The sequence below is a fragment of the Symphalangus syndactylus genome, chromosome 14, assembly GCF_028878055.3.
Source record: "Symphalangus syndactylus isolate Jambi chromosome 14, NHGRI_mSymSyn1-v2.1_pri, whole genome shotgun sequence".
NCBI lineage: Eukaryota > Metazoa > Chordata > Mammalia > Primates > Hylobatidae > Symphalangus > Symphalangus syndactylus.
Window position 1 is genome coordinate 49,151,160 of NC_072436.2, and position 23,855 is coordinate 49,175,014.

The 23,855-nt window shown below is 37.4% G+C and overlaps 1 protein-coding gene across 6 annotated transcripts in view; it reads right to left on the reverse strand.

The window, feature by feature from the left end:
* Positions 1 to 23,855, reverse strand: part of TMEM182 (transmembrane protein 182) — an 80,965-nt gene that overhangs the window by 38,245 nt on the left and 18,865 nt on the right. For 2 of the 6 annotated variants that reach the window (XM_055241374.2, XM_055241371.2), the window contains exons 2-4: positions 21,981 to 22,106; positions 16,828 to 16,927; positions 14,792 to 14,890 (exon numbers count right to left, since the gene is read on the reverse strand). In XM_055241374.2, the coding sequence (XP_055097349.1) occupies positions 14,792 to 14,890; positions 16,828 to 16,927; positions 21,981 to 22,040 (259 nt within the window). In that variant the 5' untranslated portion in view covers positions 22,041 to 22,106. Of the gene's footprint in view, positions 1 to 14,791; positions 14,891 to 16,827; positions 16,928 to 17,164; positions 17,493 to 21,052; positions 21,138 to 21,980; positions 22,107 to 23,855 lie in introns of those variants that run through there. The other 4 variants (XM_055241376.2, XM_055241375.2, XM_055241373.1 and 1 more) reach the window with 3 other exon arrangements.

Below are 23,855 nucleotides of genomic sequence, written 5' to 3' on the forward strand. Positions count from 1 at the left end.
CATCAAAAGACATAAATCTAAAGTATTGAGAAGCTAAGCAAGTCCAAACAGGATAAACCCAAAGAAATACATATCAAAACGTGATAATTAAACTTCTTAAAACTAAAGGCAAAGAAAAATCCTGAAAGCAGGGATGCAGGAACAACACCTTACATAGAGGGAAAAACAACTTGAATGACAGTGGATATTTTATCAGAAACCATGAAGGTCAGGAAAAAGTGGCATAACATTTTTCAAGTACTAAAAGAAAAAAAATTGTTAACCCCAAACTTTATACTTAGCAAAAAATATAATTCAGGAATGAAAGAGAAATCAAGACATCCTCAGATGAATGAAAACTAAGTTTTGTCACCAACAGAATTACTAGGAAGATAAAAGGAGTTTTCTAAACAAAAGCAAAATAATAGAAAAACACCAGAAAGGAAGCAAAAACAATGGAAAGAGTAAAAATATGGGTAAATACAACATATAGTCTTCCTCCTCTTAAGTTTTCTAAACGATGTTTGATGATTGAAGCAAAAAAAGTAAGATGTTGCATGCAGTTCTCAACATACGTAGAAGAAATATGTGAGAATTATAATTGCTAGAGGGTAAAGGAACATAAAGAAGGCAAAGTTTTGTACTTTACTTGCATTGGTAAATGTCAACATCGATAGACCATAATAACATGTATTTATGATGTAATAGCTAAACCGATGATTATAGAAGTTATACAAAGAGATACATTCAAGACCACTATAGATAAATCAAAACAGAATTCTAAAAATATTTCAAGTAACCCCTAGGAAGGCAGGAAAAGAAAGCAGAGAAATATAGAAGGCAAAAATCAATATGATAGAATTAAGCCATAACATATCAATGATAATATTAAATATAAATGGTCCAAATACATCAACTAAAGGCACAGCTTCCCAGACCAGATTTTTATAAAAAATCACCCAACTATACATTATCTATAAGACACTCACTTCAAATTTGGTGATACAGGTAAGTTGAAGGTAAAGAATGAAAAAGTGTTATATCATTCAAATATTAATTAAAAGAATGTAGGAGTCACTATATTAATATAAGATCAAGTAGACTTCACCACAAAGAAAACTACTAAAAACATCATATATTGATAAAAAGCTCAATCTACTAAGAAGACATAGCAATCCTTGATGTGTATGTATAAAAAAGAACGGAGCTATAAAACATGTGAAGCAAAACCTGATGGAACTGAAAAGGGAAACAGACAAATCCGCAATTTTAATTGAAGACTTTGACACCTCTCTCTTACTAGTTGATGGAACAACTACACAGAAAATTAGAAAATATATAGAAAAACTAGACAACATCATCAACCAACAGGATCTAACTAATCAACATTTATAGAACACAATAAAACTACAGAATATGCATTCTTTTCAAGTATCAAGGAACATATACCAATACTGATCATATCCCAAGCTGTAAAACAAATCTCAACCATTTTAAAAGAATTGAAATTATACGGATTATGTTCTTTGCCCACAATTGAATGAACTAGAAATCAATTACAGAAACATAGTACTGGAAGTCACAGTCTGTGCAATAAGGCAAAACAAAAAAAAAGGAAATAAAAGATATTTAAATAAGAAAGAAGAAATAAAATTGTCCCTATTTGCAAATGACATGATTATCTATGTAGGAAATCTCCAAAAATCTCCAGAAATTTCTAGAACTAATAAGTAAATTCAGCATATTTGCAGGAAAGCAAGCTAAACATTTAAAAATCTATCGTAGTAGAAAAACAAAGAAGACTGACACAATCCAACTTCAATACTTACTATCAAGCTAGAATAACAAAGGAACTGTAGTATTGGTAAAAGAATAAATAGATCAATGGAACAGAAAAGAGAGCCCTGAAAGAGACCTACACAAATATAATCAACTAATCTGACAAAGAGTCAAAGGGAATTCAATGGAGAAAGTAGCTTTTTCCATAAATAGTGCTGACACAATTGAAAATCCATATGCAAAATAATGAACCTAGACACGGATCTTACACCTTTCACAAAATTTGACTCAAAATAAATCATAGATCTAAACGTAAAAGGCCAAACCATAAAACTCCTTGAAAATAAGGGAAACTCTACAGAATCTTGGGTTGGGTAATGACTTTTTAGATACAATATGAAAAGCATCACCCAAGAAAAAAAACAAAGACAAACTAGACTTTATTAAAATTTAAAATTTCTGCTCGGTGAAAGACACTGTTAAGAAAATGAAAAGAAAAGCCACAAACTGGGATAATTTTTTTAAAAAAAACATGTATCCAATAAAGGACTGGTACTGAAAATATGCAAAGAAATCTTAAAATTCAAGAATAAAAAACCAAACAATCCAATTTGAAACTGGGAGAATTTAACAGAAGCCTCACAAAAGAAGAAATACAGATAGTAAATAAGCATGAGAAAAGATGTTCAACATCATATGTCATTAGAGAATTGCAGATTAAAACAATGAGATGCTACTACACACCTATTCGAATGGCTAAGTCCAAAAGCACTGACAACACCAAATGCTGACAAGGATAAAGAACAACAGTAACTCTCATTCATTACTGGTGAGAATGCAAAATGGTGTGGTCTCTTTGGAAGACCACTTGGCAGCTTCTTTAAGCATGCTCTTACCATATGATCCAGAAATTGCACTCCTTGGTATTTACCCCAGAGGTGAAAACTTATGTCCACACAAAAACCTGCACACAAATGTTTATAGAGGCTTTATTAATAATTGCCAAAGCTTACAGGCAACTAAGATGTGCTTCAATAGATGAATGCATAAACAATGATACACCCACTAATGAGATATTACTTATCACAAAAAAGAAATGAGCTATCATGCCATGGAAAGACATGGAGGAACCTTAAATGCATATTACTAAGTGAAAGAAGCCAATCTGAAAAGGCCACATACAGTGTGATTTTAACTATATGACATTCTGAAAAAGGTAAAACTATGAAGCAAAAAGATCAGTGGCTGCCATGGTTTGGGGGCAGAAAGGGATAAATGAACAGTATATCGAGGATTTTTAGGGTAATGAAACTAATCTGTATGATACTATGGTGGATACATGCCATTATACACTTGTCAAAGCTCATTCAATGCCTAACACAAAGAGTGAATCCTCATGTTAACTACTGACTTTAGTTAATAACAATGGATCAATGTTGGCTCACTGATTGTAACAAATGTACCAAGATAAATCAAGATGTTAATAACAGGAGAAACTGTGTAGGTGGTGGGATGGGAACCCTCTGTACTTTCTACTCAATTTTTCTGTAAATATAAAACTGCTGTTAAAAGTTGTATTCTTTTTTAAAAAAACTGAATTTCATTTCTATATACTAGCAATAAATACGTGGAGAATGAAATTTAAAATACAATATTATTTACAATTGCTCCAGAAATGAATTCATTGGATGTAAATATAACAAAACACATAGTATTTGTGTGCTAAAACCTATATATACGCAAAGGACTATAAATCATGCTGCTATAAAGACACATGCACACGTATGTTTATTGCAGCACTATTCACAATAGCAAAGACTTGGAACCAACCCAAATGTCCAACAATGATAGACTGGATTAAGAAAATGTGGCACATATACACCATGGAATACTATGCAGCCATAAAAAGGATGAGTTCATGTCCTTTGTAGGGACATGGATGAAACTGGAAACCATCATTCTCGGTAAACTATCGCAAGGACAAAAAACCAAACACCGCATGTTCTCACTCATAGGTGGGAATTGAACAATGAGAACACATGGACACAGGAAGGGGAACATCACACTCCAGGGACTGTTGTGGGGTGGGAGAGGGGGGAGGGACAGCATTAGGAGATATACCTAATGCTAAATGACGAGTTAATGGGTGCAGCACACCAACATGGCACATGGATACATATGTAACAAACCTGCACATTGTGCACATGTATCCTAAAACTTAAAGTATAATAATAATAAAAATAAATAAAATTAAATTAAAAAATTAAAAAAATAAAAAATAATACTGATGAAAGAAATCAAAGAAGACCTAAATAAACAGAGGGATAAACCATGTCCATGGATTAGAAGATTGAACATAATGAAGACACCAATTCCCCCCAAGTGGGTTTAATATAACTCATACCAAAGTGTCAGCAAGGTTTTTTGTAGATATATAGACAAGATTATTCTCAAATTTATAAAGTCAAATAATCTAGACTAAATAAAATGAATAATCTAGACTAAGTAAAACAATTTTTTTAAAAAAAGAAGAAAATGGGAGGAATCACTCTATCTAATTTCAACATTTACTAGATAGATAAATAATTAAATTGATGTGGTACTAGCAGAGGAATAGAGACATAGATTAATGAAACAGAATCCAGAATCTAAAAGTTAGTCCCATACAAGTAGGATCAACTATTTTTTGACAAAAATGCAAACGCAACTCAATGCAGGAAGGACAGCCTTTTTAACAAAGGGTGTTGGAACAACTAGACATACACCTTCCAAAAAGAGTGAGACTCACATCTTATACAAAAATTAGCTGAAAATGTATCAGAAATTTAAGTGTAATTCATAAAACTTTTAGAAGAAAATGTGGGAGAGAAATCTGTAAGACCTAAGGAATGGCTGTAATCCCAGGACTTTTGGAGGCCAAGGCGGGCGGATCATGAGGTCAGGAGATCAAGACCATCCTGGCTAACATGCAGTGAAACCCCGTCTACTGAAAATACAAAAAAAAAAAAAAAAAAAAAATTAGCTGGGCATGCTGGCATGCACCTGTAATCCCAGCTACTCAGGAGGCTGAAGCAGGAGAATTGCTTGAACCCAGGAGGCAGAGGTTGCAGTCAGCCGAGATAGCACCATTGCACTCCAGCCTGGGCTACAGAGTGAGACTCTGTCTCAAAAAAACAAAAAAACAAAAAAAAAAAAAAAAAGAAAAAGAAAAGTAAGAAAGAAAGTTTAAAAAACATCAGAGTGTGCAGAATCTGTAAAGATACATATGGACATATTTACAGTAGAAAGCATATGATGTTTGGAATCTGCTTTAAAATAATTCAGTGTGGATTATTTACATAGATTTATATAGATGTATAAATAAGATATGTTGATAATTATTAAATTTGTGTGATGGTAACATATGAGTTCCTCATACTCTTTACTTCTGTGAAAATTTAAAATTTTCTAAAATGAAATAGTTTTTTAAAAAATCTAAAATTTAAAAAATTCCAGAACTGGTATTTTAAAGTATACAGCAGCCCATACATACACAGTTTTTTGGTGTTTTATTTTGTTTTGTTTTTTACAGGTGATGTCCATTGGATAGATTCCCTTCTGGTAGTTAAATAATTTTAATAGGACTGTGTTAGAATGAGACACATTTTTACCTTCTAATATCCTGGTCCTAGTCATCTGGAATACATCAAATCTCCTAAAAGGACTCTCTGATTCCTCCCTTGCCTTTCCATAGGCTGCTAATGATACAACAAGCTGGAGAGGTTATTGTATAATATGTCAGATTGGAAGCATTCTTTAGTTCCCCCTCTCATCTCATTCAGAGGATGAGCCGATGTCTTTTCAATAGCTGAGCCTCCCCAGCTGCCTCTGTGACCATGTCTTCTATGCTCCCCTCACTTGCTCTTTGCCAGCTGTCCACCTTCACTTCTGTTGTTGTCACCCATCAAGTATGCCCTGACCTCTGAGCCTTTGCAGTGTTCCCTCTGTGTTGAACACCCTTCTTCTCATTGCATGGCTCGCTCCCTCGCTTTCTTCTGGTTTCCACTCCAATGTCAGAGATGTGCTTTCCTCTGGCCACATTACAGAGTTCTTATTTATATCCACCCCCTTAGTCTCCAGCCCTGTCCATGTCTTGGGTTTCTCCAGAGCACTTATCTTCTAACTACTGTGTAATTGGCCAAGCTATGTTGCTTCATCTGACTCCCCTCACCCAAATGTCAGCCCCCTGAGGGCAGGAACTTTTATCCTTTTTTTTTTGACTACTGTTCCCCAGAACCTAAAATAAGTGTCTGGCATATAGTATGTGCTCAAAAAATATTTGCTGAATAAATTTTAATCACAATTACCAGCTAAAGAGTGGCATATCTTGGTCAGTACAGATGGCATAATATTAACTACCATGTACTAGGATGACAGTGATAATGACAATAATGAACATGTGTCTATGAAACACTAATTCTTGGCTGGAAAGTCTGCCAAATGCCTTATGTGGGGACACACACACACACACACACACCCTTCAGAGAGCAGAAAGTGTTTCACTAGGGAGAAGCTATGATGAATTTATGTGCCCTAATGATGTCTTATTTTTGGTGCTCTAAATTGGTATATCATCATAAGAATAGCTGACATTTATTGAACACCAACTACCTGGCAACGACTCTGCCAAGCATTTGTATTATGATGTCTGTTCATTTTGAAAACAACTGTGTGAGGTTGAAACTATTCTCATCTCCCTTTTACAAACCTGTTGGTGGAGATTAAGAAGCCTGCCCGAGTGCTCTTAGACAAAGTGATGACACCAGGTGATGAAAGCAGACCAGAAGCCCAGCTTTTACCCCCATAGAACCCTTACGATGAGCCAGTCCCTGTGCTAAACACTCGACAGCATCTATCTAGTCCCTGAAAGAAGGACTAGAGGAGCTTCCAAAACAGCTCATGGGATGGCAGGACCCACATTCAACCCAGGGATGTCTATCTCAAAACAAACCTCACCTGTTCATGAGGCCTCCCTGGTCACCCTACTTAGTGTAGAAGTCCCCTCCATACACACACAGCCCTCTCATCTTTTAGTTTCTTCCAAGTGCTTGACTGACTTATTGTTTATTTTTAGCCTCCCTGCTATAATGAAAGTCCCATGAGGGCAAGAATTTAGGGCTGATTCTGAAGCATGCAGAACAGTGCTCAGTATACAGCAGGCACTCAATAATTTCTTTTCCCTGGTTCTAGTTGATGCTCTCTCCTAAGAAAAGGTCCAAAGTTTCAGGCAGAAGCAATAATGCTTCAAGATAAGAGAGGCCCAGACAGCTCCTTGCTCCTTTGGGATTTGAATACCCTGCATGAAAGAAGGCAGTGGAAGGAAGCTACTCTTGTGTGTGTTTGGGCCCAGACCTGGAGCTGAGCACACAGTGTAAGCTGCATGAGTATAATTTCAAAGAAGATCCTGGGCCTGGGTTAGAAGTTTTGGGACTAAATGTCTAGATGGCCTCAGTGATTCTCATTAGAGGGTGATTTTGTGCCCACCCACACCCAGGACGCCTGGCAATGTCTGGAGGCATTTTTAGTTATAACTGGGATCTACTGGGTAGAGGCAAGGGGTGCTACTAAATATCCCACAATACACAGGACAGTCCCACAACAAAGAGTTATCTGGCCCACAATGTCCATAGTGCCAAGGTGGAGAAATCCTGCTGTACACATCAGGATTCCTAGCGTGAGAGGAGATTTCTGCTTCTGAGTGTGGCGGGCATTTTCAGGGATCTCCTGAAGCCTCCGTGGAGGTGGAAGCCTGTCCTTTGCGAAGAGAACCCAGGCCATGCTGCTGGGATAATCATAGGTCTTGTTTTCAGAAAGCGATTGCCTCTCATCGCTGCAGGGATATTACATAAACTGCCAACCAATTCTCAGAATCCCAGAAATAAATTGTACAGAACACAAAATGGCACTGTCTGAAAAAAGGTGATTTTTAAGTACAGCCTTGATGTTGCGCCCTAGAACTTTCAAGCCAACTCTACCCTCAAGAGCTGGAGTGTGTGGAAGTCCAGTGAGCCACCCTGGGAGCGGCCCCAAGCCTGCATGCAATGGAGCCTGGGCTGGGGTCCCAGATGAAAGTCAGCTGTTATTCAGGAACTGCAGCCACTCCTGTAACGTGATACTGTGTCTGTGGTGATGGCTGTGTGATCCCAAATGTCTGAACGAATACCAGGAAATTAAGTTGATGTTAGGCATTTCCAAATATCTAAGTACTTGACATTTATGGGAAAAGGAGGCTAAATTGCATTTTCCATTAAATTTTGTGGTGCATAGTTTTTTCTAGCTAACTAAAACAAAGTGGAAGTATTTGGAGTGATTTGCTGTATTTAGGACAATGTCCAGAATCCCCGTATATGAACACCCAAAAACCTGATAAATAAGACCGAGCTATAACAGAGCAATCGATCTGCAAGCCAGGGTGGGGCTGAGGTGGGGGTATCTCAATGAGATTAGATACCTACAACAGGTTGATGTGCCTCCTAAATTATTTAGGAATTTACATTTATATAAACTCTAGACTCAAATCTTAATTCTTCCTGTGCTGTTTCAAACTGTCAAATGTAAGGACATTCATGTTTGTATTTTATTTTGCCTTGTATGGTAAAGCAAGTTGTTGTGTGTGGATCTGGCTGTTTTTATAAGGACTCTGTACCCTCCGCCATGCTGTGCTCTGTTGGTGGCTATTCCAAGCCGCAGTGTTGGCTGATTGAAAAGGTCTCTACTTCCTCACTGCTCACTCCTCAAGCATCCCAGTGTGCGGTTTCACATTCCCATCATTCTGATACCACCCCTTTGTGAGATCACTACTGTATGACCTCTCTTCCTGTGAGAAGAGAAGAAAGGAGGAAGCCTGAGGTAGGGTTTGGCTCTCAGGAGGATCCTCAGGTGACAAAATGTGCAGGAAAATGGAATAGGATCCCTGAGGGAGGAAGAGCATTGCAGGGTAAAGAGGACAGAGTTCTGATGTTCTGTCTAAGAGAATGAGCAGTGAACCAGGATGGGATACACAGCAGATGATCTGGAAGTGTTAGGTGGATTTAGGATAGAAGTAGGTGCCTGGAACGAGGAGACTTTAATGGGTGTCTGTAGCTGAGCCCTTGGTGAAGACGGAGCTACTGGGCCCCAAGAACTTTTGCATCATTGGCTTATGATCCAATTCCTTCCTGCCTGCTTCTCATGTCCATTCATTCTGTGTTTGACATTGAAGAGCACTGCCTCTTTCCCAAGAAAATGCAGCAGACTGCTCACTGACTTGTTTCTTAATGCTTCTTTCTCTCCCTAATTTGTGGGCTGTCTTTCTTCTTCCCTTCTTCCCCTAAGAATAATTGGTATTTTACTACCTTCTTTCCTATGATTGTTTTCCTTAAAGATTATATTTGAAATCAAAAATCACCTCTGCCATTTCTCATCAGTATCAACTATGATAATTAATGGCTTTCAGGAAAACCAGTTTTGCATATCAAGCTACTTGCTGAATTATTATTACAAACTGGTATTCCACCATCAACTCAAGTTTAATATGTCCAAACCAAAGTAAATCACCATGCTCTATTTCAAAACATGCCCCCTCCTCTTAACTCTCAGATTTCTGTCCACCTTACCAAATTTTCTTAGTTGAAAGTAATTCACAGTTTAGTACCAGTTGGCAAGCAATTTTATAGTATGGCACAACAACAACATCAAAGAAAACTTATTCCTATGTTTTGATTCACTATTCACACTTTTGGAAATATAACCCAAAGGGTAAATACAAATTATAAAAAAATGCTACATACATAGAATTATTTTTGATGTAGAGGTAGCAACTAACATGTTTAAAATTTGAGAAATCACTAAGCAAATACATGGGGAAGTGTGTGCTAACATAAAAATAGAAAAGCAAGATAGACGTGTATTTATGATGATTAAAACAGAATATAATACGCATATAAAAGGATTAAAAACTCACTAAAATAATACTTATTGTTTGAAGGTGTGTGTCCACATTACTTTTTACTGTATGTTATTTAAACTGAATTACACCTATTTGAAAAGGAAACTTCTTCATCATCCTTGATCCCTCCAGCTCTTTTTTGTTTGGCTACCAATTTTACATGTTAACTCCTCACATATTAATTATATTCTTTATTTCCTTTTCATTTTTCCTGTCCTACCTTTGTTCAACCCCTGATGATACTGATTCACTGAATGATTTTGATTTTCATTCACTCCCAGGCTTTCTCCTTTCCCTTCTGTGTTGCTAGAGAGCCCAAAACAACATGTCCCAACCAGAGGGATATGTGGCATTGTTCTGATGAGTAAAACATTGGCAGAAACTGACTGTTAAATTCTAGAAGCACTTCCTCTTTTCTGAGGATGAAAGAGCATGAAGGTGACTGTCCACCTCCAAGGATGGTAGAAGAAACAGTTGACAGAGCCTGGGCTCCCGGCAGCATCATTGTGGAAGCTGCTTCTGACCCTCTTGTTCCAGGAGAAAAATAACCTTTTTGTTTTCTGTTACTTGCAGCCTAATGCATTGCCAACTAACAACTTGCCTCGCTGCCTCCCTGCTTGTAGCCTCACATCATTCACTTCAGCTTACACTTTTATAAGGGTGAAGGAAGAAAAGACCAGAAAATAGTACTAGATAAATAAACATTGACAATAAAAGCAAAAAACAGCTGGCAGGCGAAAATAATGTGGAATACCAAAAACTACAAAAAACATGCAAAAAAAAATTTTTTTTGAGATGGAGTCTTGCTCTGTTGCCCAGGATGGAGTGCAGTGGGATGATCTCAGCTCATTGCAACCTCCACCTCCCAGGTTCAAGCAATTCTCATGCCTCAGCCTCTCCAGTAATTGGGATTGCAGGTGTGCACCACCCTGCCTGGCTAATTTTTTTTTTTGGTATTTTTTTTTTTTTTTTAGTAGAGATAGGATTTCACCATGTTGGCCAGACTGGTCTCTAACTGACCTCAAGTGATCTGCCCGCCTCAGCCTTCCAAAGTGTTGGGATTACAGGCGTGCGCCACCATGCCTGGCCAAACAAATTTTTTAAAGAGCCGTGCAGGTCCATTTAGTAAAGGGCTAAAGAAATTCTGCACATCAATAGTGACTTAGGGCATCAGTATTAATACCACAGTACAGTGTAATAATGAAGTCTCCCCAAAATATGCATTCAGCTTTTGGTCTACAGTGGATACAATAGTGAGTGAAACATACAAGACTCCCACTCTCATGGAGCTTGGAACAATTGAACTAGAAATAAAGTATATGAACAAGATAATTACATGAGTAAATAATTTAAAACTGTGCTATGAATTATCAAATTAAAGACTGGGTTTTATAAAGGAGAGCATGGCCCAATGCATGTACCAGTGGGGTAGGGGCAGTTAAGGAAGTCTTCCTTGGGAAACTGAAGTTTGAACTAGCTGGAGATAAACCCGCTCTGTTAGAAAAATGAACAGAGGAGGAGGAAGGAAGAGAGGAACAGCATTTGGGGAAGTTTACGGCAGGTCCTGGGGCAAGGGGACAGATACTGAGATGGAGTACCTTAAAGAAGGTCAGATAGCTCACCCCTGTAAGTATATATTTGTTCCCACTCATCACGAAAAGATGAAATTGTGTTCATTGCATTCTGCTTCAGAAGAAATTAAAAGTATGCAATTGAGTTTCTAAACATTTCCACTTGGAAAAATAAAATCAAACTAGTTTATTGCAGAAAATAGTAACTGTAATTTTGCATAAAGTCATTCTAGACATATTTTTAAGCATCTAGTAATTACCAGGAACTATGCTTTGGAGAGCTCAAATAAATAATGAAGGAACTGAAGTAAACAAACAATTCCAGTTAAGCATAATGAGCACTCTGATAGAGGGGTCATCAAAGGCTATGGGGACACTGAGAAAGCAAAAAATTAATTCTCTCAGGGTTGAATTGTCTTGAAAATTCATTTAGGTTCAGTACATCATTGCCAAATGATACCAAACAAGTGAACTGTGACTGAATGTAAACATGAAACAAACCAGAAAATCTAGACTCTGACAAGTCTCCAAAGGTAATAGAATTGTTTAATGGACTTAGAAATACACAAGCCTACCTCAAAAGCAATTCTGCGAATTAGACCACCCTCACCAGGCTTGGCCAGTCATTCAAATAACTAGATTGGAGGATAACTGAATTTCAGAATATGTATTTGAGATTCTTTTAAATGAAAGAAAACACTGAATTAGAACTGATTATAAACACAAGTCAGGTTCGAATATAAAGGTAGACAGAGCCAATGTAAGTTTAATTTGTTCTTTTGTTAAGATACAAATAAAAGACTTATATCTTTAATAGTATGCACTACAATTAGCCTTTTCATTCATTGCAGTTTATTAGATTATCGATAAAACAAAAGCCAGAGACTTGGTTTTTTGGGCTGGTTCTGCCAATAAGCAGCTGTATGAAGACAGAGTCACATGATTTCTCTAATTCCCAGTCTCCTTATTATAAAAGGATAATTTCATTGGTAGTGTCCTATAATTCTAAAATTGCTACTCCAGAAAAATCATACACCACTATATTATTTTCACTGAATTCAATATTGGCTAACTGCAATTGTAAAAACTCAGGACACTACAAAGCCATTTCACCAATAATTTGCCAGGCCACAATACATCAGAATTTCTAAATGATACTTTCAATTTACCAAAGGTGACCTGGCAAGTATCTGATGTTGGGTAATTGTGAAGCTACATGAAACTTAATAGTGGCTCTAAAGCACAGTGAAGGATACATAGTCTCATTAACTAGGAAACCATACTGAAAAGTTAGGTACAAAGCTTCCGATGAAATCTATACCATTTTCTTGGATACAGGAAAGAAAAAAAAAAAAAAAAAACAAATTTAACAAACATAATATCAAATTTCCTTGTATATTATTATGGGCATGAATGAAACTTGAGTATAGTATTTCTGTTGTAGAAGACATCTTTGCACATCTCAATCATTTTTACCTAAAGTGATTGACAAAGTTTCTGAAAGTAAATAAGTTCCAATATGTGTGCCAATGAGGAATCTGATAATTTTTAAAAATTGGATTTGGTTTTGTCACTAGATCAAAAAAGTGACACACTAATTAAATGCAGTGCTACATAATAATTCTAAGTGTAATTGCAGTATAATTTTTCTGACATGTATTTACAATCCATCTCCGTCATAATTATTATGCACAGATTATGTTACTTTGTTTTTCAAGTTCTCCAATATCTCCTTGAAGTGCAGGCTTTTCAAATATGTGATCATTTTAAAATATACGGTGCCTACAATACCTATCTTATCACAGGACCTCATTATATGAATAACAACAATACTAATATTTATGCTAATACCTAATGTTCTGGAAAGCCAACCTTATATTACTTTTCGGTTTATTTTATAAAAGCAGGAATGTTAGGGAAGGAGCATCATTTTCTAACTTTGTAAAACAAAAGTTTCTCCTATTCTTTCCTATGCCATCTATCTCTTCTCTTACTAGTCACAGGTAGGCTTGTAAGTCCATTCAACATGACACAAAGGTTTTGACAAATGTGAGTGAGGTGCCTTTTGCAGTTTTTAATGGGAAGGAGGATCCATACCACACATGTTTTCAAGGAAAATGGTCCCAGTCCTTCGAACCCAAGGAACCCTGGTGGACAAGCACAGCTGTGGGTCAGCTCACCTCTTTCCCTATCCAGACCTCATACCCTCTTTATAAGTGTCCTATTAATGATGTCATACAAGCAAATGCTACATTCTTTGACAAAAGTAAAACAAAATTATAATATATGGAATTACATATTTAACAGAAAGACGAAAAATAGTTACATGTAAAGATGTGTTGAGTTCTGTGATGGTTATTGTTATATATCCACTAGGTTGGATTATGGTGCCAAGTTGTTGGGTCAAATACCAGCTTAATATTGCTGTGAAGGTATTTTTAGATGCAATTAGCATTTATAGTCCCTTGACTTTGAGCAGAGCAGATTACTCCCTACCCCATACTATGAGTGGGCCTCATCCAATCAGTTGAAGTCCTAAAGAGAAAAACAGGTTTCTTGAGGAAGAAGAAAGTCAGCTTCCAGACTGCAGCAGAAAAATTCTGCTGGAGTCTCCAGCCTTCAGACTGGAGATTGCAACATCAGCTCTGACCTGAATCTCCAGACTGCCAATTGCGCTGTAGATTTCAGACTTACCAGGCCTCACAATCACTCTCTCACACTCTCTCTTTATGTGTGTATGTGTATGTGCACATGCATATGTATATACATGTATGTGTGTATATAATATATATTTATGTGTTCTATTGTTTCTCTTTCTTCTGGAGAACCCTAATATTAATTTATTGAGAACATTAAATATAATAGCTATTCTTTTTGCAAAACACTTTTTTGTTCTATATATGACATTGATAGTCTGTGCCAATCCTTAGCAAGTTATTACAAATTTCATGTTTTTAATGTGATTTTAAGTTAATGATATCTGTCTGTCTTTCTCCTATGGGATATTACACACACAGAGTTCAGTCATTTTATATGCATATAGTAGCATAATTGTATATTTATATCATATATATTTATTATATACATATTATATATATTTACATGTTATAATCTCATGTAATGATGACAAAAAAGTTTTAGAAGTATGATGTATATTACAATATTTTCAACTGTAGGACTTGTTTTAGGTCTGTTAAAACCTTACGAAGCAGTTCTTCTTAATAAATATTACTATCTTCCTATGGGAAAATACATTTAAAAATCCTTTTATAGGCAGCTAGTAAATTACAATGACTTTACTTTTAGATCAGAGTTATGTTCTTTAAAATTATAAATGGCACATTAAAAATAACATTTTTTAATCTAACAGATATCAAAAAATATTGAAATTACAAGTCTTAAATTGATTTTTAATTGCTCACAACAATTTTGATCTGGGCATCCTTCAGAAAGATAAGACCCTTTCAGAGGTAGGCTGAGGACAGAGGGTACTTACTAACTGCAGAGTCGTAGGAGGTCGAGTTGTGCTCGCCTCTCATGAAGGGGTATGGAGACAGGTAAGCGTGTGTGCAGTTCTTGGACGGTGGCTGATTGGCTAGGAAGGAGAGCAAAACAATGGCACTTGTTATTGAAAAGCTCAGTGATGACTTATCCTTAATGGAACAGAAATACAGAGCACAAGGGTTACACAAGCAAAATAAAACTACTGGTTCCATCAGCAAATTCAGAGAATTGTTGTGAGGAGGAAGGCCTTCTAGGAAACTCATATCAAGATGCACAATGATACTTGGAAGGTGGATTTATCCAGAACATCTAGCTACATGGCATAATTCAATGGAATAAATGCAAATGCCCTTTATATCACCTTACGATTTAAGGTACCACACTTCATCTTTTTTCACATACTCTCCAGTACCCAACAGTGTCTAGCACAGAGTAGGGAATAAAAAATAATTGTTTTAAAAATCTAATAAACTTAGGTTTAACCTTGATTAGTTCAAATTAATAAAAAAATTCTTGGCCAGGCGCGGTGGCTCACGCTTGTAATCCCAGCACTTTGGGAGGCCGAGGCGGGCGGATCACGAGGTCAGGAGATCGAGACCACGGTGAAACCCCGTCTCTACTAAAAATACAAAAAATTAGCCGGGCGTGGTGGCGGGCGCCTGTAGTCCCAGCTACTCGGAGAGGCTGAGGCAGGAGAATGGCGAGAACCCGGGAGGCGGAGCTTGCAGTGAGCCGAGATGGTGCCACTGCACTCCAGCCTGGGTGACAGAGCGAGACTCCGTCTCAAAAAAAAAAAAAAAAATTCTTCTCCATCCATTTTATTTTAGGGAAGAATGCAAATGATAAGTTATGCAATAATTCAAATAAATTTTTAATATTTGAAAACATCACAAGAAGGCACTTTTATGTCGTCTGAAAACTTAAAATTTTTATATGTACACTTTAAGGTGGACTGAAATATCGAAATATTCTTTCTTTCTCTAAGTCCTTGGCAAAATCTTCCTCTTGCACAGTCTGACTTACTTACCTTTACCAAAGTCTAAATCATTTCCACTGGCAAGTTGTATGCTTATTCTCCTGCCCCCAAACCCACTGTAAGACAGTCTATCAGGTACTTGCCTCAAAAGGCTGCTTCATCACTACTTTGTTCCTTATATATGCCAACTTACCACCAGCTTGTTAAGTCTTCAGGGACCTCCTATTTTTATTAAATATTCCATAATCCTGACTATTATGTAAATACCATACTTTGATTTTTGATAAGGTGACTAATAATTTCAATTCTCAATAAGCTTTAGGCTAATAAACAGCCCTTTCATTGTTGAATACAATGAAATAAGTGCTAGTTATTTTCAATAAATTGATTTTCAAAGATTAATTCAATATAAAGAATAGAGTTGAACGAATGCATTATAGTTTTTAGAAGTTACGCTACCTTAAAAAAGAACTTTAAAGTTTCAATGAGAACACAAACATCAAAAGCAAGGCATTTCTTGATAGTGCCAACAAACTTGGTTAAAGCTCAAATAATATAAGCTTTCATCTGCCATGGCTGGTAATTAAGTTTCATTTTTTTTAAAAAAAAAAGATACTGTTAACTTTGAAGTTATGAATATAAAATAATACATCTCTATTTATGGATTTTTACATTTGGGATTTCAAGGGCTGATAGCAAAAAAATCTTATTTATTTGCAACATAGTATTCACAGACACTTAAAAAAATGCTATAGACAATACCTGTTCTGTTTGTTAGAGTTAGTGTATTCTAAACAGAAGCAGTGAAACAATGGATAATTCAGTTTTGCCATAAATATTCAGACTCCTGTTTTATGCTAAAAGATAAAATAATTATTCCTATAGCCATGTCTACTTACTGAAAAGGACTCTCTACGTGATGAACCTTTTAGACATCTAACTGAGATTTTGTAACTCACAATCCAGTCTGCTAGAAGTGACATATACTATGTAAGAAACTGTTCATTTTTATTTTACAGACAAGAGGGAAAATAAAGCTAAATTGTACTTACTGTACCAGAACTTCCAAATATTGGAGTCATTCTCTTCCACAATCCCATTAAACCAACACCTCCAGAAGAACCCTTCATGGTGAAAAGTGACGTTCTCTATCTGCACAGAACAAAATGAAGTAACTTGCCATCAATACAAGAAATATAATCAAAATCATTACAGCCAGTAAATTTTTAAGGACATGTATTTTATCCCAAATAACGAAGCTCAGTAGCTTTCTACATATCTCTTCTATGAAGAAATAGACACTCCACTACTATTCTCTGATTTCAAGAGCATACATAAGGCTATCTTCATAACTACCATATGCATCACTATTTTGAAGAAGAGACTCACATTCTGTTCACCTGAACATCTCCCCACTTCAGTTGCAAGAAGCCAATAATCCGATCCAAAAGCCACCAAAAAGAGTAACACCCCCAAAGCACCAAAGAGAGCTCCAAAGAAGATAGCAATATTTAGTCTCATTTTCAATTCACTGGTTTCCTTTTAAATAAAATACGAAATTTTAAAATGGCAAGACACCTAGTTTCTCATAAACAACAGCAAAAAAAAAAAAAAAAAGAAGAAAAGAAGAATATTTTTGAGTTGGCAGAATCTTCTTGAGAAGGCTGTCCTAGCTCATGTTGTGGTGGCTTCTCGCTCACGCCCCACCGGCAGATTCAAATTCCCTTTGCTCTCCCCTGGAGGGACTCCAGCCCAGCAGCTGAGAATTGCTGGCTATTTTAAGATAGTGATTGAGGAGCTGTCTTTCTCCCATGGGGATCAAAAAATAGCTGACCTTCTCTTGACTATAGAGAGAAGTATCAGGAGCTGGCCCAGATTATCATTACTGCTGTTGGGTAATCCACAGAAGTAGAAAGAAGATGGAATGGCTATGAAATCATTGAAAGCACTGGCCCCAAATCTTAAGTGTCTGAACAACCTCCTCTTAGTCTAGAATGCCCATTACAATCCCAAAGACACTTAAGACTCTCTTTGAAGATAAATAAATCACAGATATAAAGAACCACAAAGATCGATCTTGAATACAATTGAAGTTGTAATTAACTTAATTCCTTTTGGACATTTTTTGTGGTAGAAAATACATTTTTGGTCAAATAGTCTAACATAATACAGTACAGTTCATGTTTATAATCTAAACATTCAGATGTACACTTAAAAGGTCAAGAATGTTCATGGTAACGTGATTCTTGAAAGTATAAAGAAGAGCTTTTATGCAGCATATACTAGTGACATAAAAACAACACTTTCTGCAGCAGCCTCAGGAGTCTTATACAAGTTATTCCAAATAATCATCCCCAAAGTGGACTGATGAAAAAAGTCTCAAAAATGTATTATTTCCTGAATTAAGATGAAATAGCCCGATCTACTTCTTTTTCCTTCAATTTAAAATATCTAACTTTCTCAAAATATGAATCACACTTAATACTCACACAGACCACCTAATAGCAATGAATCTACATTTTCTTCGAGCCTTAACTCTTTACAGCTTATTTGTTTGTTTTGCTTTTATGTCTGATACACCAGAGGAGAGTATTTTTCTAAGTATTTGTGTGCATTTAAAATCTCGCACCGTTCCTTTGGTTATTGTTTTTATATTCTCAACAATAATCTGGACCACTTAATCTTCCAAGGGGGCATCTCAACTCTACCAGCTTTCTTCACCCCTTCTTTTTTGTGGCATGGGATAGATCCTTACAATGGATTTTGTGAGAACAAAAAGACCCTCAGTAAAGATGAAGGGCCCTGTTAGGCTGTAGCTATATGCAATCGGAGGTATTCAAAAGCTATGAATAAGGCCGTGCGCGGTGGCTCACACCTGTAATCCCAACACTTTGGGAGGCCAAGGTAGGTGGAGGTCAGGAGCCTGGCCAACATGGTGAAACCCCACGTCTACTAAAAATATAAAAAATTAGCTGGGCATGGTGGCGGGCCCCTGTAATCTCAGCTAGTCAGTAGGCTGAGACAGAAGAAATGCTTGAACCTGGGAGGTTGAGGATGCAGTGAGCCGAGATCGTGCCATTGCACTCCAGCCTGGGCAACAAGAGCAAAACTCTCAAAAAAAAAAAAAAAAGAAAAATATGAATAGAATTCTAAGCCATATAGAATGTTACACAATCATTAAGGATTAGATTTAAGTTAAGGGTTCATCTGAGCTGATCCCTCATCTAATGCTCAAATATTTTTTATAAGACTTGCCACACCATCAAGCTATGACATTTCTAGCCTGTGGCATTTAAGGACATCAGCAACAGCCATAACAGCTCTGCCTGATTTTCTGCCAAAAGCTGCATCCTAGGAGTTTCCAGATACTTCTTCTATTTTGTCCTTTGAGATTGTGAAGCACAAGTTTCAATCCTCTGTCTGTGACAGAACCTTCTGATATTTTGAAGACAGCCATCACCCATGCCTCATCAATCACAGTCCTCCCCTACCCCTATATAGAGGTCTAAGCTATATTTTTCTAAGCCAAAACTCTATTCCTTTAAACGCCCTTGAGATTGGTACAACTCCAAACCTCCTCCTCTCTGTTCTGGTTCTTTCCTACAATCCTCAAGTGCTCGATTGAAGTGAGACATAGTTAAAATATTCTGGGTATATTCTAACAGCTTAACACTACTGCCGTTCTTATCTGGATGCTGTGCTAAGAGTAATAATGGCCTCACAACAATGTTCATGCTGTAATCCTAATCTATGAATATGTTATTTTACACGGCAATATCCTGGATCACACAAGTGGTCCCAATCTTATTACAGCAAACCTTACATGAAAACCCGGGAACCTGTCCTAGCAGAGTGGCCAGAGAGAGAAAGGTGACCAGAGCAAAAGGGTCAGACAGTTGCTGGTTTGAAGACAGAGGAAGGGGACCACAAGCCAAGGAATATAGAGAGCATCTAGAAGTAGGAAGAGGAAAGAAAACAGATTCTCCCCTTGAGCCTTCAGGAAGGAACGCAGCCCTGTCCACAAATTTGAGCTCAGTGAGATCCCTGTGGAATTTCTGACCTCTGGAACTGTAGGATAGCAAATCTGTGTTGTTTTAAGCCATTAATTTTGGGATAATTTGTTATAGTAGCAATATAAACAATACAGATGCTATTCTATAATTAATGCAACATTAGAGCAAATTAAGTTTTCTGCAGGAGAGGGGAATACATCTTCAGGAAATGCTTATTGTGGACTTTTGAGAGTCCAGGCATTTTTATTGAGGCTACAATATATAGGCCCTGACTTTGAGGAGTTCATGAGACAGTGGGGAAAAAAAAAAGAAAAGATTTGTTAGAACAAAATACATGGAGGTTTAATAATGAGCTCTGGTCATCCTGTACACGTTTTACTGCTCCCCCACACGCCCCCTCCATGGATTAGTGTGGTTGTGGTTGCTGTGGTTGTACAGTTGTGGTTGTAGGTGACAGTGTTGTCGTTTGGAAAGAAGGAGAAATCTGTTGGATAGGAAGATTTTATTTATCTTATTTATATTTCAATGGTTTATGGTTCAAATTCCATGCATTAATACTAAATCTTTAACACATGCATATACTATAGTAGATTTTTTTAATTAGGGGAAAAGAGTATAAGACTTTGTTGTTACTATTTATCATAATTTTGGTCTTTGTCAGAGAAAAGGATCATCTTTCTGGACTAGTTTCATCAATGAATAACATTTTCTCACCATTTTTGGTTTATCCAAAAATATATAAACATCACCATAAAAATGTTGCTAATGTTTACAGGACATGGCAGAGCCTGGATAAATGCCATGAAAGACCACTCTCTAGGGGGGCATTGCCTCAGGAACTAGGTATGTGTATTCAATATATTAAATCAGCCATTAATTTTACTAACTTCAGAATTTCCAACCTTTCTTATGTGTGCATCTATTGAGAAAAATAGAATACTTTTGCTATCATAAAACTGAGCCATTTTAGCTTGATAATTCTCAATGCTTAGCATAGGACTTGGCACACGACAGGCACTGAAATAAAATAGAATCAATTTGTGTTAGGAATCTTGGCTGAGATGCAAATACATGACCTCCTGAGCAATCCAACTGGCAATCTACCCCCGAAAGAAACAGTGCTGATTTGGCCCAGCTTGGTCCTTGTTAAGTTCTGGAGAGCTGGATTTTAGCAGGTGCATGTTTCCTGTACAGATGTTTTCAAACCATCTTTTAACAAATCCTTATTAGACTTTTGCTAATAAAGACATGAAATGGAGCTTACCATGGAGGAGGTAAAGGGTGTCTTTCTTCTTCAGAAAATTAGACATTTGCCTGTCACTTGAAACTCTTCTAGTTTTCCATGATTCCTAAAGAATTTTAATAGCCCTTCAGTGTTGCTTCCCCAAGTAATCTCAGAAGCCTAAGAAAATGTCCATGCACTAGGAAGGCTGTTAAGCAGCTGTGGTGTTCTTCACAAATTCACAAATTGAGACATAAGTTTTCTCTTCCCTTTCTCTCTCTTTTCTAATGAAAGGCCAGGAAAAGGGGCCTTTCAATAGAAAGGGCTGGTTAAGCCTCGACCTCAACTCCTAATAATCCTATAATAAAATGGCTCCATTGCTAGTCTATGTATCTATTACTTATGGGAATATTGACTCTTTACATTGGTAAGGTTATCACACCGAGTGATATGGTTTGGATTTGTGTCCCCACCCAAATCTCATGTCAAATTGGAAGAGGGACCTGGTGGGAACTGATTGGATTATGGGGATGGATTTCCGCCTTGCTGCTCTCATGATAGTGAGTGAGTTCTCATGAGATCTGATGGTTTAAGTGTGTAGCACTTCCCACTTCACTCTCTTTTTCCTGCCACCTTGTGAAGAAGATGCTTGCTTCCTCTTTGCCTTCCGCCATGATTGTAAGTTTCCTGAGGCTTCCCAGTCATGTTTCCTGTTAAGCCTGCAGAACTGTGAATCAATTAAACCTTTTTTCCTCATAAATTACCCAGTCTCTGGTAGTTCAGTTCTTTATAGCAGCATGAGAACAGAATAAAACACTGAGTCATTACGGCCACAAGAATAAGCATGATGTCTCAGGATCAATACTGTAGGAGAAGTTGATTGTCAAAAATGTAAACTGAGGTGCCTAATAGTAGCTAATATGCATAAGACTCTACCAAGTGGCAGGCACCATGATGAGTACTCCAATACCTTGAATACAGGTAAGTCTTCAGTAGGCAGAATATGAAAAACAAGTGTCTCTGTGGGCATCCACTCTCTTGGGCAGGAATTTCATCTTCTGAAGGTCTTCATGGTTGTAGGAGTTAAAGATCTTCTCTGTGACATGAAGAAGGACAGAGGTAAGCAAAGAGGGATCTTCATGGGGTCCCACTACTAAAGGCAACTCACAATAATTTATGGGCAATGACACTATGTTAATTTCCTAAATGTTAAATGTTTGTTTAAGACTTTCAGCCTGTCCTCCCTGTGCTCCCAAGTCTAAATGAGGAGGCAATGTGGCTGAATGGGGACTGCGGAGTGATCGTCCAAGAGAAGATGAGCCTGGGGAAAAGAATAGGAACTGCCGGTAGGAGGTTCTGCTCCCCATGTAGATACTCTACTCTCCCTCCTTGCCAATCTTAAGAATAGGATTTTGGCTGGGCCTGGTGGCTCATGCCTGTAATCCCAGCACTTTGGGAGGCTGAGGCAGGTAGATCACGAGGTCAGGAGTTCAGGACCAGCCTGGCCAAGATGGTGAAACCCCGTCTCTATTAAAAATACAAAAATTAGCAGGCGTGGTGGCAGGTGCCTGTAATCCCACCTACTTGAGAGGCTGAGGCAGAGAATTGCTTCAACCCCAGAGGTGGAGGTTACAGTGAGCTGAGATCATGCCACTGCACTCCAGCCTGGGCTACAGAGTGAGATTCCATCTCAAAAAAAAAAAAGGAAAAAAGAATGGGATTTTGCTTAATTAAGAAGAGTTGGAGTTTCCTTTCATTAATGAGTGATCTTGAGCCAATGGCTCGGCTCTCTGAGTTTCCGTTTGTTTGTTTTTTCCTGAGACGGAGTCTCTCGCTCTGTTGCCCAGACTAGAGTGCAGTGGCAGGATCTCAGGTCACTGCAACTGCCTCCTAGGTTCAAGTGATTCTCCCACCTCACCCTCCCAAGCAGCTGGCACTACAGGCATGCATAACCACACTTGGCTAATTTTTTGTGTTTTTAGTAGAGATGGGGCTTCACCATATTGGCCAGACCGGTCTCCAACTCCTGACCTCAAGTGATCCACCCACCTCGGCCTCCCAAAGTGCTGGGATTACAGGCGTAAGCCACCACACCTGGCAGATTTCTGTTTTTTAATATGGAAAATGGGAACACTGCTTCAGAGGATTATTAGGGGTACTTTGTAAAATGACGTGTGTCAAATGAGCTGGTGTTTCTACGTACTAGCTTTATACTCCACTTTAGGTGGAGATCACATTTCTGACAAAGAAATTAAAAAACAAATAATAAAACAAAATTAAAAAGCAAAAAACACAATAAAATAAAACTCCCTTTGCTAGCACTGCAAATCTGATTTAAATCTATTTCACCAAACCAGACTAATTTCTCACCAGGTGTTCCCAGTGCTCCCACACCAATACACACACATCATCCTTCCTCTTGGAGCACCAGTAGCTCCTCAAATCTTTGCTTGTTCCCTATCTGATCAGAATGCCTTTCTCTTCCATCTACCTGATGACCTCTTCATTAGTTCCTTCAATAAATATTTACCAAGTGCCTACTATGAACTACATGTTCTTTAAGTGTTAACGGCAACACTCTGCAAGGAGACTCACATAACTCATACAAGTTTTCATATGTGTTTAATTACACTCTCCCTTTCCTAGACAGTTTTTAGAATCCACATGTTGTGGAACAAATTGAGTCAATAAATGTTTTTTTCAATAATCAAATCTGTTTAATAATGATGAGCAAATGAAGAAAACCCCATATACAATTTGCCCCCTTATTCTTAATGATGTTACTGGTGACACTGGCCCCTACAAACAGCATCCCCTTACGAAGGTCAGAGGGAAATGCCTGAGT